This window comes from Electrona antarctica (genome assembly GCF_951216825.1).
Source record: "Electrona antarctica genome assembly, chromosome: 10".
Taxonomy (NCBI): domain Eukaryota; kingdom Metazoa; phylum Chordata; class Actinopteri; order Myctophiformes; family Myctophidae; genus Electrona; species Electrona antarctica.
Window position 1 is genome coordinate 3,961,099 of NC_136791.1, and position 14,496 is coordinate 3,975,594.

The following is a 14,496-nucleotide window of genomic DNA, read 5'->3' on the forward strand; positions in this document are numbered from 1 at the left end:
AGCGCTAATTGCTAGGTTTAGGCTGGCGTTGGCTCAGGTGATGCATACTCTGCATGCTTACCGTCACAGATCTCAGACAGAGTGTGTGCGTGTGTTTATGAAAGAAAGCAGCATCTCTTTAAAAAACAGCAATAATTACGCTGTTAGAACTCAGTGAATGTGCACAGTCCAAATCCTCCGTGCTACTTTGACTCAGAGAGTGTAAAAAAAAAAGAAAAGGGCCCGAATGGATTACATTCTGTGAAGTCTTACCACAAAACAAGCCAATGCACTTCCTTTGCCGTGTGTGAGGCCTGTCGACATTTAATTGCATGTCAAAGTAATAACCAACCGGTACACAATCTATTATTTATGAAAGCATTAGAGGATTTTCTAAAAATGGCATTGCAGAATCATTTATATAAAAAAAAACAAAATAAACATTTGGGTTCAGTAAAATACATCTTCCTCCACTTTTTTGTTCAAAGATTTCTTTAAAAAAATATCAATTATATTTACAGTAGTATTAGTTTGGAAATAGATGTCAAAAAGGAATGTTCAAGTGTCGTGTGACTGGATCTCATTCCCCCCCTCCCTAAGAATTGCACCCAACCCTCATGCTGGAATTATTATACATAGTTGTGCGCCAGTCAGTGTCACGCTGTGAAAATACTACAAGCTCACCACTAAAGTTGTGAAGTTGTACATCTACTATTTTCAGAAGTATAAATCAGTTAAAGGAGATTAGTTTTCTTTAACATTACTTACTATGAAATGGAGAAATATGTTTGGCTCTCCACCGTCTTGCATTACAAAGAAGTAAGATTAGTTATCATCTATATATAGGACACATCCCCAAAAGCACAATACCAAAGTCAACATCTGCTTTCAAAATAAAGCACAAAAGGTTGACATCTAAATCCAAGTGCAAATAATTTATGACTTGTTTATGTATATAAAAAAACAAAAAAAACAAAAAACATACCGAGTGCTCATGTGTTATCTTATCAAGACATGGAGAGAAAAGAAAACAGGGATGTGCAAATTATCTCAGCATTATATATACAGTAAACGGAGAACAAAAGAAAATAGTTGTGCCCGTGTGTAGAGTAGCATTCTTCTTAATTTACACATTCATATAAACAAACACGTTAAACTCTTATTGTGCCCAAGGACTGTCTAAAGAGGACGAGACGCGAAGACCGTACGGGCGACGCCATGTTGCTTATGGTGCTCCATGGAAGGAAAGAAACATGCGCAATGGGCTATATGCAGCCAACACTTCCGCGTTCAGCTTCCTTGGTCTCAACTGCGCATGTTTCTTTCCTTCCATGGAGCACCATAAGCAACATGGCGTCGCCCGTACGGTCTTCGCGTCTCGTCCTCTTTAGACAGTCCTTGATTGTGCCAAGAACCGCTCACTCTACATCGTCAAGTCCATGATGAGCCTCCTGTGGCATGATGGGAAAAAACCCAGAAGCCACACCCATTCTGACAGAGTGAAGTGGGAGGGGATAGGGGTCAGGGGTCATCTCAGCAGTCCGTCTCGCAGAGCTCCGGCCGAGGGGAATATTTCCGTCGAGAGAACTTCAGACACAAATGGTCTCCCACCTCGTTCAGATGGCGTAGCACCTGAGGGAGGGGCACAATGATGATGCAGTGTTGATTTTGACAGCAAAATAAGATTTTAGTAGTCTCTTGATTAGTTTATGTAGTTTTTGTCACATTTTAGTCACCAGGAATGTCTTAGTGTTAGTCTAGTTTTGGTCGACTAAATGTCATAAGATTTTAACGGTGAAATGTTTAATGGTGAAAATAGCAGATCTACAAGCTCACAACGCATCGTGCTGCGACACGATGTGAGCTTGTAGATCTGCTAGATCAGAAAAAGGATGTAGAAGACATTTTTAGAATCTGATCTCAGGTCAAAATGGGTTAATAAATACTTCAATCAATCAATCAATCAAACCAACCTCGTCCAGCATGGTCCTGGTGTGCGCTGCAGAGAGGCAGAAGCGTGCGCGGGCCTCCGTGATGGGCGTGGCTGGGAAGCCCACCACCACTACTCCGATCTTCCTCTCCAACATCTCCCTGGAGAACGCCCTGATGAACAGAACAACCACATCGTCAAGCTTCGCCGTGGCATTACGAGTGAAATCACATTCAATCTAAACACAGCTACTGTTCATTATGAACAGGAGACAAACCTCAACTACTGTAAAATTTGTATTGTTTGTTTTTTAAATCACTGAATGGTTTGGCCCCTGAATATCTGTCGGATCTTATTGAGGTGTATAATCCCAACAAGGTCACTGCGGTGGTCTGAGGGCCAGCTAAATCGTAAGGTCAAAAAGAAGACCCGCTTAAAGACCAGAGGGGGCCGAGCCTTTTCCGTCATAGCCCCATAAAGCAACCCGAAAATAGCCGATCTGCAAGCTCACAAACGCATCGCAGCACGAGGCGTTGTGAGCTTGTAGATCAGCCATTTCCCGCAAAGGGGTTTGGTGTAGTGGGAGAAAAGAGCAGGCAAAGTACACACAGCCCAAAGGTCAAAGTTTACCAAGTATTGAGGATTTAGGTGGTAAAATGTCTGAATACACACGGTAATAACATGAATCTAAGTAAACAAACAAAAACACATCTATGAAGCAGTCATCTATGAAATCTATGATAAAGTTGAAACTGCAACACAATTTTATATAATACGTAGTGGGGGAGGTTAAAGAAGTGCGGTCAGTGAGAGTAGTCCTTGCATACGTACACCACTTTGCCCGGCATGTAGAGCAGAATGGGGACCACAGGCGAGTCATCGTTGCCGTAGATGATGAAGCCCATCTCCTGAAGTCTGGCCCGGAAGTACCTGGTGTTCTGGGCCAGCTGCTGGACCCGTCTGATGCCTGCAAAGAAACACTGGTGTAAAGCAGTGGTTCCACAAAGTGGGGGGGTCCAGGGGGTCCCCATCTAATGATAGTTTGGAACCAAATGGACCCTTATGGGTCTGTCTGTAACTCTGAGTGTACAAATGGAACCAAATGGACCCCAACGGGTCCATTTGGTTCCATTTGTACATTCATATTTTAACCTTTTTTTTGAGTGGTGCTAGTTGCACCACTCAAAAAAAAGGTTCAAATCCTACTCCTAGTAGTGTCCGTCCGTCCCTATGTATGTTTATGGTACTAACAGGGGGCGCTGTTGCACCACTCACTTCAGACAAGTCTGATGTTTTTGCCCTACTTGATCATACTAACTTGATCAACTTGATCAACTAACTAACTGATCATAAAGCACGAAACATGGCGCAAACCTACGCTTTTCGAGCTTGTAGATCGGCTATACTTTTGCCATGTTTAAATTTGAATCCTTAAAAAGTAACAGTTATGGACATGAGGTTTCCTTAAAAAGTAACAGTTATGGACATGAGGTTTCCTTAAAAAGTAACAGTTATGGACATGAGGTTTCCTTAAAAAGTAACAGTTATGGACATGAGGTTTCCTTAAAAAGTAACAGTTATGGACATGAGGTTTCCTTAAAAAGTAACAGTTATGGACATGAGGTTTCCTTAAAAAGTAACAGTTATGGACATGGGGTTTCCTTAAAAAGTAACAGTTATGGACATGAGGTTTCCTTAAAAAGTAACAGTTATGGACATGGGGTTTCCTTAAAAAGTAACAGTTATGGACATGAGGTTTCCTTAAAAAGTAACAGTTATGGACATGGGGTTTCCTTAAAAAGTAACAGTTATGGACATGAGGTTTCCTTAAAAAGTAACAGTTATGGACATGGGGTTTCCTTAAAAAGTAACAGTTATGGACATGGGGTTTCCTTAAAAAGTAACAGTTATGGACATGAGGTTTCCTTAAAAAGTAACAGTTATGGACATGAGGTTTCCTTAAAAAGTAACAGTTATGGACATGGGGTTTCCTTAAAAAGTAACAGTTATGGACATGAGGTTTCCTTAAAAAGTAACAGTTATGGACATGAGGTTTCCTTAAAAAGTAACAGTTATGGACATGGGGTTTCCAGCCGACAAGATACAATTTGCATGCACGGTGCTGCAGCGTTTCCTCTCCAAAGTCTTTTGGAAGCGGAGGGGACAGAGATGAGCGTGCCAGAGGAGAAGGACATCCTCTGGACAGAGGGGACATAGATCAGCGTGCCAGAGGAGAAGGACATCCTCTGGACAGAGGGGACAGAGATGAGCGTGCCAGAGTAGAAGGACATCCTCTGTCAGGCGTTTAGCCAGAGCGCTGTGACCTTTCACGAGGTAGCAACTAACTCCTCTCCATTCCCGCACCTCCATCTGTGCCGTTCCAGCGGTCACCGCAGACTCAATCATGATTACGGTTCAGCCGCACGCAGCAGATGGTTCGGTTTTGTCCGCCTGACAGTATGGTAAACTCTGCTCGCATTGCCTGCCAAGACGACGGCCTCGCAAATAGGATATGATGGATTTCACACAAAACGGCCCCCCGACTCTGGACTGCCTACTGGAGCGCAGCCACGAGAGACACCGAAAACAAATAATGCTTAAGTAATAAGTATATAGTAGAACGTCTCTTTCGGAGAAATATTTTCAGAGACAAAATCAAATCTGGGCAGAAGTAAAGGGGCCTTCTCTGCTATTAAAGCCCCTGGGCTGGCTAATGATGTGAGTCAGTGGGGAGCCAGACTGCTACAACACATCTTGGCACACAAAGGCAGCCTTGGAACACAACTTGGTTTCCCTCCGATTACCTGGGAACAGATTGGCAGCTGCTCTCAAAGGGAGAGAGAGTAAAGGAGTCCTTTAACCCACTGTTTGCCCAAACCTTTCAGGTCCAGACCCAAAAGAGATTCAACGTTTTCCCCCTGACCGAAACTAGTGAAAATAGCGGATGTTAGTACTGATAATAAGAATAATTAATTCAAATAAAATAAGATAAATTAAAATGTGTTACACCTAGATTCTAGCACTAAATATCTGCAAGATCTTTCGATAAAAAGTAAAATCTATCGATCTAAGAGTAGATATGTATAGTTGTCTTTAAACAGTGACTATATGAGTGAGCATGAATAAATGTATGGTCTCAATCAACTGTCATGTATGAAATATAAACAGTTTACCAACAGCTCTCCTTACAAACATACTGTATGTCAATGTTCAGCACCTGGTTATGGTTTGCGTGGAAGCGTCCAGATGTGACTTATGCAAGAGTCCACGTCAAAACGTCAATAGGTATCCGCTAGTTTCGGTGCACGACACCCGCTCACAACTGAACATAAATCAGGCATTACGTCATCATGGGAGTCGAGCTCTGGTTGTTGGAGCCTGATGGCTGCAGGCGATAGTCTAATAACAGCATGGCCTCCAAGTCCAATATTTAGCCATCGATAGTACATTACTGTGGTGATGTACAGGAAACATCCAGATAGATAGCATCGTCTGCCCGCATTGATGAACTAACTGGCTGCTCCATGGAAATAGCGATATTTCCATCTATAACAAATCTATAACGAATTCACCTATAGAGGGTATGCACATGCTTAAAGTGAATGGCACATCGAGTGGCAAAGCAACATGCAAAGTGAGTTTAACATTGTTTAACGTTGTTTAATGCAATCAGATAGGACTTTTCTGTTTTGATATATGGGCTGTCAAGGCAGAAAGTAGTTTTTTGCCACTCAGTAGGCATTCCTGCATAACTTCCTGGTTTGATGATGATGTCACATGCATACCCTCTATAGTAAAATAATGTTGGCGTAATTAGGAAATTAGCCCGAAAAGAAAAGATGTTTTTGCATGCCTAGGTTATCAGCTACGATACAACTTTCACACTCTTTTTAAGAGGTTCACTCTTCACTTTACCCAATAATTCCTAGTGCAGAGTCTGATGCTTCGTGAGTGTTTGTGGTTTTATCCAGTATGTGTGTAAAGGCCAAGAAGCAGTTAGTAAAGTGCTCCTCTTTATGATAGAGGTCATACGTCTGCTGTCAGCTGAGTACTACAATGTGTGGATGCTGCTGCGCTCTCCTCCAAGTGCTTTTACACATTACAACCACTTCCCCCCAGATTGCACTGGTGGCGTTTGGCCAAACACAGAGGGACAACACAGGCCTGATGCATGAGAGAGAGAGAGAGAGAGAGAGAGAGAGAGAGAGAGAGAGAGAGAGAGAGAGAGAGAGAGAGAGAGACGTATAAAGTGAGAGACGCACTGAGAGAGAACAAACAATCGGGACATATACTCTCACAGATCACTTGACCCCTCGAGCCCGCAGCGAGTCCGGCTAATCTCCTGATGGACAGTGTGCTCGACTCACTCCACCACAGAAAGTGGGCCTATGTTTTGAAAAAGGAGTCCACCGTTTGCTGTGCAAACCCCTCCCCTCTCCGTGAGACAAAAGGTCAAGGACTGATTTCTCTGATTTTCTCCACAACAAACAGAATCTTTTTTTCCTGGGCTATACGTCAGATGCAAGGCATCTCCATTAGAGGGGGTGGTTACTCATCTCCGAGCGCACACATTATGACACATGACTCCTCCGCTCTTCGCAGTGGCAACCTCATTAGCACTCTTAGACAGCGGTTCTTAAAACCTTTTCATGTCAAGGACCCCCAAATTGACACTTATTAGCCCACTGACCCCGATTTGCAAAGGTATGCCAGGGACCCCCATAAGAGAAGATTTGTATGGCTCTAGCAGTGACTCTCAACCAATTCAATTGAAGGACCCCCAGTTTGACATGCATTAGTCAAGTCAATTTTATTTATATAGCACATTTAAAAACAACAGCATTAGGCTATGGGCCCCCATTTAATAGCATTTCTATCTCTGGGACCCCAATTTATATTGTAAAATCAATGTAAATTTAACTCCGAGGGTGTACAAATGGTTCCATTTGTACAATCTCCGAGTTACAGTCCCATAAGGGTCCATTTGGTTCCTAACTATCATTTTGCTGGGGACCCCATGGACCCCCCTTTGAGAACCACTGCTCTAAGATGCGTCAACAAGAATAGGTCAATGTGTCGCGGCCGGCAAGAGTCCTCTGCACAACCCTTTGTAGCTATTCCAGCATACCAATGTAAGCCATTATATTTATTCATGTTGTGTGATGCCATACAGTTTGCATAATACTCTCCCTTTGGCCATTTGCATCAAGTAGTTTATTGTTTATTGTTGTTTATAGTTCATTTACATCCTCATTAACCCATTTTGACCTGAGATCAGATTCTAAAAATGTCTTCCATCCTGACAGTTTTCTTAAAAAGCTATGTTTCTATGTCAGTCGTTCTTCGATTTTTCAAAAATAGCTAAAGCATAACATAATGCTAACACCAAAAGGGGTTCTCGCCCAAAATGGGTTAAATGCCACGCATGGCAGCAGCTACTCTTCCCGGGGTACACACACGTTAAAAAGCTTTTCCCAGCAACACAGTGAATGCACTATTGGGCACTATTTACTGTCTGTATCAGTATCCCGAATGGGGCCCCGATTTACTTGGACTGCATTCATTGTGGTCTGTCCCGCCGCATCGATCAATAGTTTTACTACTCCTAGTATTATTCTATAATCACTACCACCACTATTAGTAAACTCTGCGCTCTACAACTCAATGAGAGAAAGGGACTGCTGTAGAGCGAGGTTGCATTCTGTCTGCTAATGCGGGGTAGCAGTGATTGCTTCACTGCCCTGGTGTCTGAAGCCATTAAAGCGGAGACGTTTCAGAGGTACAGGTTTCCTCACAAGCGCGCACATGTGAAACTGATTTCCAGCGAGGCCGGGGTCACGTGTGCGCCGAAGCAGCACGTCCTCCTTCTTCTCTCTCCCCCCTCTGACGGACCCCCGTAATTGCTCGCACATTTTCTGACCAAGCAGCTGTTTGTCTTTCCAATGCGAAACTGGACTTACCTAATAAAAAAAAGGCTCATTGTGAGTTTGTGTGGGACGGCCCGGTTTTTCGAGGCGCAAACGCGGTCGTGCGGCAAAGCATAAATGAGGGCTTGACGTTGGCAGTCGTGCCCTCCTAGTGCCCTCTGGATACTCTCATCTGTTTTAACCCTGGCATCACCATTTTGTTTCCGATTTGCAAAATAGTCCTATATACAGTAAAGTTGTTGTCGCGTGATCACATGAACCTACCATTCTCTATTCTCGGGGGGCGAACGTTCAGTTAAAAATAGCAGATCTACAAGCTCACTTGTTATTTTCGGCAAAAGGAAAAAGGAGAAGACCGAGTATAGAGCCCGGGGGGGACTCCGGGATCAGTACAATGAAGTGTATTCTTTTTTTAAAAAAAAACATTTTATCCCACGATTTTGTAACCCATTTTTCACCCCTGTGTCAATTATCTAATGTGATCCTGGGCTCTACACACCCTCCACCAACCTGGGGAGAGCAACGGACTTGAACTCATGCTTCCTTCATGCATGAGTGTCCAAGTTGCTCCCTGACAGTGGGAAGTTTCCCTGGTTGGACGTAGCACATGGAGCACTGAAGTGTCTTCAAGTGGGATACATATTATTAATATTATTCTGCGAGTGAATTTTGGCAAATAACTTTTGTGGATGGCGAAGGTATGATGGAGGTTGAGGTTGCTGCAGATGAGCAGGAGGGACAGACACAGGGCTATTTTAGTGGTTTAGCCCGTGACCCAAAAGAGAAATTCGACTCAAACTAGTGAAAACAAATCCGATCTACAAGCGAGCTTCTAGATCTGCCGTTTTCACTGCTTTTTAAAATGTTTATTTTCAAATTGATGGCACTCCTTAGATTTTTACTTTGATTTCTCCATGAAATTACTGAAAAAAAAATTACTTTGTGTTTTGAATTCATGAAAACTTTTTTTGGGGGAATGTTTTTTGAAAATGTTTAGAAATAATAATAATAATTAAAAACCAAATGTAGGAAACAAAACCTACTTCATGTGATTTATACTGTTTTATATAGTATTTATATTCTTCTGTGATAAGGATCTCCCTGGGTGTGAAATAAAGCATCGATTCATCCTCACCCACGGTGGTTCCATCGAGGCCCATGATGCACTTGAGGGCGCGCGTGACCTGCTCCGTGACGGGCGGCGACATGGCGCACGCGTACACCGCGGCGTGGGAGTGGTTCCGCAGGTAGTCCACCAGCTCCTGGAATTAATGACATGATGCAGTTCATCAGAAATGTGCTGTGTGAGGAAATGTTACCATGTTTTGGATCAGAGCATCGTTTTAACCCATTTTGACCTGAGATCAGATTCTAAAAATGTCTGTTTGAAAATGACAGTTTTCTGAAAAACCCATGTTTCTATGTCAGTGGTTCTCAAACATTTTCATGTCAAGGACCCCCAAAAATATATATGTATTTGGCCGCCGACCCCCATCTTAAAATATGTTGTTTTAGGGACTCCCCCAAAAGCAAACATTTGAATTAAAAACATTCACTCTGAGAGAATATATATTCAAGGTACTATGATTATACTTTATTTTTTTTAAAGTGTACAGAAAGTGTTAAAATTACGTTTTTTATGTGGCTAAACCCAACAGTTCATTCCTTCACTCCCTTTACTAACTCTAATGGGTTGAGTTTTGAACCCAACCCATTGTACAACAGGGATACCCTAAAGAGCCAATCAAAGTCCAAATGGGAGCAAAAAAAGACACAAATATAGAAAAATCCATCGACTATGGAAAACAATCCCGGGCAACGGGGCATAATAGATCCATAAAATAAAGCACAAGGTTGGCCTTGTACTTGTCCTTTAGGGCCACTAGAGAGAGCTCACGTGCAACGCCAACACCTGAGAATCGAGTAACGGCACCAGGAGTGGTTTCTCCGTCACCGCCCAGGGCGCTGCTATACCTTTACCTCACAGAGAGAGGGCTGTGTGGACGCCCAGGGCGCTGCTATACCTTTACCTCACAGAGAGAGGGCTGTGTGGACGCCCAGGGCGCTGCTATACCTTTACCTCACAGAGAGAGGGCTGTGTGGACACCCAGGGTGCTGCTATACCTTTACCTCACAGAGAGAGGGCTGTGGGGACGCCCAGGGCGCTGCTATACCTTTACCTCACAGAGAGAGGGCTGTGTGACCGCCCAGGGCGCTGCTATACCTTTACCTCACAGAGAGAGGGCTGTGTGGACGCCCAGGGCGCTGCTATACCTTTACCTCACAGAGAGAGGGCTGTGTGACCGCCCAGGGCGCTGCTATACCTTTACCTCACAGAGAGAGGGCTGTGTGGACGCCCAGGGCGCTGCTATACCTTTACCTCACAGAGAGAGGGCTGTGTGGACGCCCAGGGCGCTGCTATACCTTTACCTCACAGAGAGAGGGCTGTGTGGACACCCAGGGCGCTGCTATACCTTTACCTCACAGAGAGAGGGCTGTGTGGACGCCCAGGGCGCTGCTATACCTTTACCTCACAGAGAGAGAGAGGGCTGTGTGGACGCCCAGGGCGCTGCTATACCTTTACCTCACAGAGAGAGGGCTGTGTGGATGCCCAGGGCGCTGCTATACCTTTACCTCACAGAGAGAGGGCTGTGTGGACGCCCAGGGCGCTGCTATACCTTTACCTCACAGAGAGAGGGCTGTGTGGACGCCCAGGGCGCTGCTATACCTTTACCTCACAGAGAGAGAGAGGGCTGTGTGGACGCCCAGGGCGCTGCTATACCTTTACCTCACAGAGAGAGGGCTGTGTGACCGCCCAGGGCGCTGCTATACCTTTACCTCACAGAGAGAGGGCTGTGTGGACGCCCAGGGCGCTGCTATACCTTTACCTCACAGAGAGAGAGAGGGCTGTGTGGACGCCCAGGGCGCTGCTATACCTTTACCTCACAGAGAGAGGGCTGTGTGACCGCCCAGGGCGCTGCTATACCTTTACCTCACAGAGAGAGGGCTGTGTGGACGCCCAGGGCGCTGCTATACCTTTACCTCACAGAGAGAGGGCTGTGTGGACGCCCAGGGCGCTGCTATACCTTTACCTCACAGAGAGAGGGCTGTGTGGACGCCCAGGGCGCTGCTATACCTTTACCTCACAGAGAGAGGGCTGTGTGGACGCCCAGGGCGCTGCTATACCTTTACCTCACAGAGAGAGGGCTGTGTGGACGCCCAGGGCGCTGCTATACCTTTACCTCACAGAGAGAGGGCTGTGTGACCTCCCAGGGCGCTGCTATACCTTTACCTCACAGAGAGAGGGCTGTGAGGACGCCCAGGGCTCTGCTATACCTTTACCTCACAGAGAGAGGGCTGTGTGGACGCCCAGGGCTCTGCTATACCTTTACCTCACAGAGAGAGAGGGCTGTGTGACCGCCCAGGGCGCTGCTATACCTTTACCTCACAGAGAGAGGGCTGTGTGACCGCCCAGGGCGCTGCTATACCTTTACCTCACAGAGAGAGGGCTGTGTGGACGCCCAGGGCGCTGCTATACCTTTACCTCACAGAGAGAGGGCTGTGTGGACGCCCAGGGCGCTGCTATACCTTTACCTCACAGAGAGAGGGCTGTGTGGACGCCCAGGGCGCTGCTATACCTTTACCTCACAGAGAGAGGGCTGTGTGGACGCCCAGGGCGCTGCTATACCTTTACCTCACAGAGAGAGGGCTGTGTGGACGCCCAGGGCGCTGCTATACCTTTACCTCACAGAGAGAGAGAGGGCTGTGTGGACGCCCAGGGCGCTGCTATACCTTTACCTCACAGAGAGAGGGCTGTGTGGACGCCCAGGGCGCTGCTATACCTTTACCTCACAGAGAGAGAGAGGGCTGTGTGACCGCCCAGGGCGCTGCTATACCTTTACCTCACAGAGAGAGGGCTGTGTGGACGCCCAGGGCGCTGCTATACCTTTACCTCACAGAGAGAGGGCTGTGTGGACGCCCAGGGCACTGCTATACCTTTACCTCACAGAGAGAGGGCTGTGTGGACGCCCAGGGCGCTGCTATACCTTTACCTCACAGAGAGAGGGCTGTGTGGACGCCCAGGGCGCTGCTATACCTTTACCTCACAGAGAGAGGGCTGTGTGGACGCCCAGGGCTCTGCTATACCTTTACCTCACAGAGAGAGGGCTGTGTGGACGCCCAGGGTGCTGCTATACCTTTACCTCACAGAGAGAGGGCTGTGTGGACGCCCAGGGCGCTGCTATACCTTTACCTCACAGAGAGAGGGCTGTGTGACCGCCCAGGGCGCTGCTATACCTTTACCTCACAGAGAGAGGGCTGTGTGACCGCCCAGGGCGCTGCTATACCTTTACCTCACAGAGAGAGGGCTGTGTGGACGCCCAGGGCGCTGCTATACCTTTACCTCACAGAGAGAGGGCTGTGTGGACGCCCAGGGCGCTGCTATACCTTTACCTCACAGAGAGAGGGCTGTGTGGACGCCCAGGGCGCTGCTATACCTTTACCTCACAGAGAGAGGGCTGTGTGGACGCCCAGGGCGCTGCTATACCTTTACCTCACAGAGAGAGGGCTGTGTGGACGCCCAGGGCGCTGCTATACCTTTACCTCACAGAGAGAGGGCTGTGTGGACGCCCAGGGCGCTGCTATACCTTTACCTCACAGAGAGAGGGCTGTGTGACCGCCCAGGGCGCTGCTATACCTTTACCTCACAGAGAGAGGGCTGTGTGACCTCCCAGGGCGCTGCTATACCTTTACCTCACAGAGAGAGGGCTGTGTGGACGCCCAGGGCGCTGCTATACCTTTACCTCACAGAGAGAGGGCTGTGTGGACGCCCAGGGCGCTGCTATACCTTTACCTCACAGAGAGAGGGCTGTGTGACCTCCCAGGGCGCTGCTATACCTTTACCTCACAGAGAGAGGGCTGTGAGGACGCCCAGGGCTCTGCTATACCTTTACCTCACAGAGAGAGGGCTGTGTGGACGCCCAGGGCTCTGCTATACCTTTACCTCACAGAGAGAGAGGGCTGTGTGACCGCCCAGGGCGCTGCTATACCTTTACCTCACAGAGAGAGGGCTGTGTGACCGCCCAGGGCGCTGCTATACCTTTACCTCACAGAGAGAGGGCTGTGTGGACGCCCAGGGCGCTGCTATACCTTTACCTCACAGAGAGAGGGCTGTGTGGACGCCCAGGGCGCTGCTATACCTTTACCTCACAGAGAGAGGGCTGTGTGACCGCCCAGGGCGCTGCTATACCTTTACCTCACAGAGAGAGGGCTGTGTGGACGCCCAGGGCGCTGCTATACCTTTACCTCACAGAGAGAGGGCTGTGTGGACGCCCAGGGCGCTGCTATACCTTTACCTCACAGAGAGAGGGCTGTGTGGACGCCCAGGGCGCTGCTATACCTTTACCTCACAGAGAGAGGGCTGTGTGAACCCTTTACCTCACAGAGAGAGGGCTGTGTGGACGCCCAGGGCGCTGCTATACCTTTACCTCACAGAGAGAGGGCTGTGTGGACGCCCAGGGCACTGCTATACCTTTACCTCACAGAGAGAGGGCTGTGTGGACGCCCAGGGCGCTGCTATACCTTTACCTCACAGAGAGAGGGCTGTGTGACCGCCCAGGGCGCTGCTATACCTTTACCTCACAGAGAGAGGGCTGTGTGACCGCCCAGGGTTGTTTCCCCTGCTCTGTGCTCTCTCTCGGAGGGCAGCCAGAGCGCCATATATATTGAGACAGGCCAGTGTTGGAAATTGGAAACGCGCTGCTGAGGCACAAGCAGGACAAAGTGGCCAAGTCTCATTATTATTCCCAAATGTCAGCATGCGGACTCTATTCCACTATCACTTGTCAAGTATCTGGAGAGCAGGATTCAGGAAACCGGACTGATTTTGGTCACGGTCCCCAAAGCACGTGTCGGTCGGTCTGTGTGTGTGTGTGTGTGTGTGTACTGTATAAGTGGTCTGAGGTTGGAGTTGGCCCGGAGCTGTGTGGCGGCCGGTGGTGGTGTGGGGGGGGGGGGGGGGGGGGGGTGATGACATGTAGCCGGAGATGCCGTCTGGCCACCATTTCTCCAACCCGCTGCCATCTGTCTCCGCTGGGCGGTGGCGGTGACGGACTCCTCTCGCACAGATGTGAGAGGAAAGGGATTTGAGAGAGAGGGGGATATGCTCCAAACCTCGGAAAAGGAGCCTCGCAACGACCCGACATCTGTTTTCATTTAAAGGGCTGGGGTGGGATTTTCACCGCTTTAGGGCCTGGTGGGATTTTTTTCTCTTTTTTTTCTTCTTTTTCTTGGTACGACCGAGATAAACCGGTTAAGGGAACATGTCCGAAATCCCTCCCACATCTGTGGAGGAGGAGGGCAGGGAGCGACCGCTTCGAGTGTTTACGCTTTTCTCCGAAGCTCGGCCGCAATACCGATGTGACACTGCAAAGACCACAAGGCAGCAGACCAGCAGCACTGCTAGTAATGCATATTATGCGCACGCACACACGCACGTGCACACAGTACACACACGCACGCACACACACACAGGGCAATGGGGTTAATAAACTAACCCTACCTCATGTGAGGTTCAAGTGATTTTATATGGAGTTTTGGAGTCTATTCATTAGGGTGCGTATTCTTTGGTAGACTGATAAAATGGCTCCGACTGTTTTCCAG

The 14,496-nt window shown here is 47.8% G+C and overlaps 1 protein-coding gene across 1 annotated transcript in view; it reads right to left on the minus strand.

Moving 5' to 3' along the window:
- Positions 1-276: 276 nt before the first annotated feature.
- Positions 277-14,496, minus strand: part of sptlc3 (serine palmitoyltransferase, long chain base subunit 3) — a 55,348-nt gene continuing 41,128 nt past the window's right edge. Inside the window, exons 9-12 of the mRNA XM_079512675.1 lie at positions 8,972-9,098; positions 2,741-2,876; positions 1,953-2,082; positions 277-1,611 (exon numbers count right to left, since the gene is read on the minus strand). Coding sequence (XP_079368801.1) covers positions 1,513-1,611; positions 1,953-2,082; positions 2,741-2,876; positions 8,972-9,098 — 492 coding nt within the window. The 3' untranslated portion in view covers positions 277-1,512. The remainder of the gene's footprint in view (positions 1,612-1,952; positions 2,083-2,740; positions 2,877-8,971; positions 9,099-14,496) is intronic.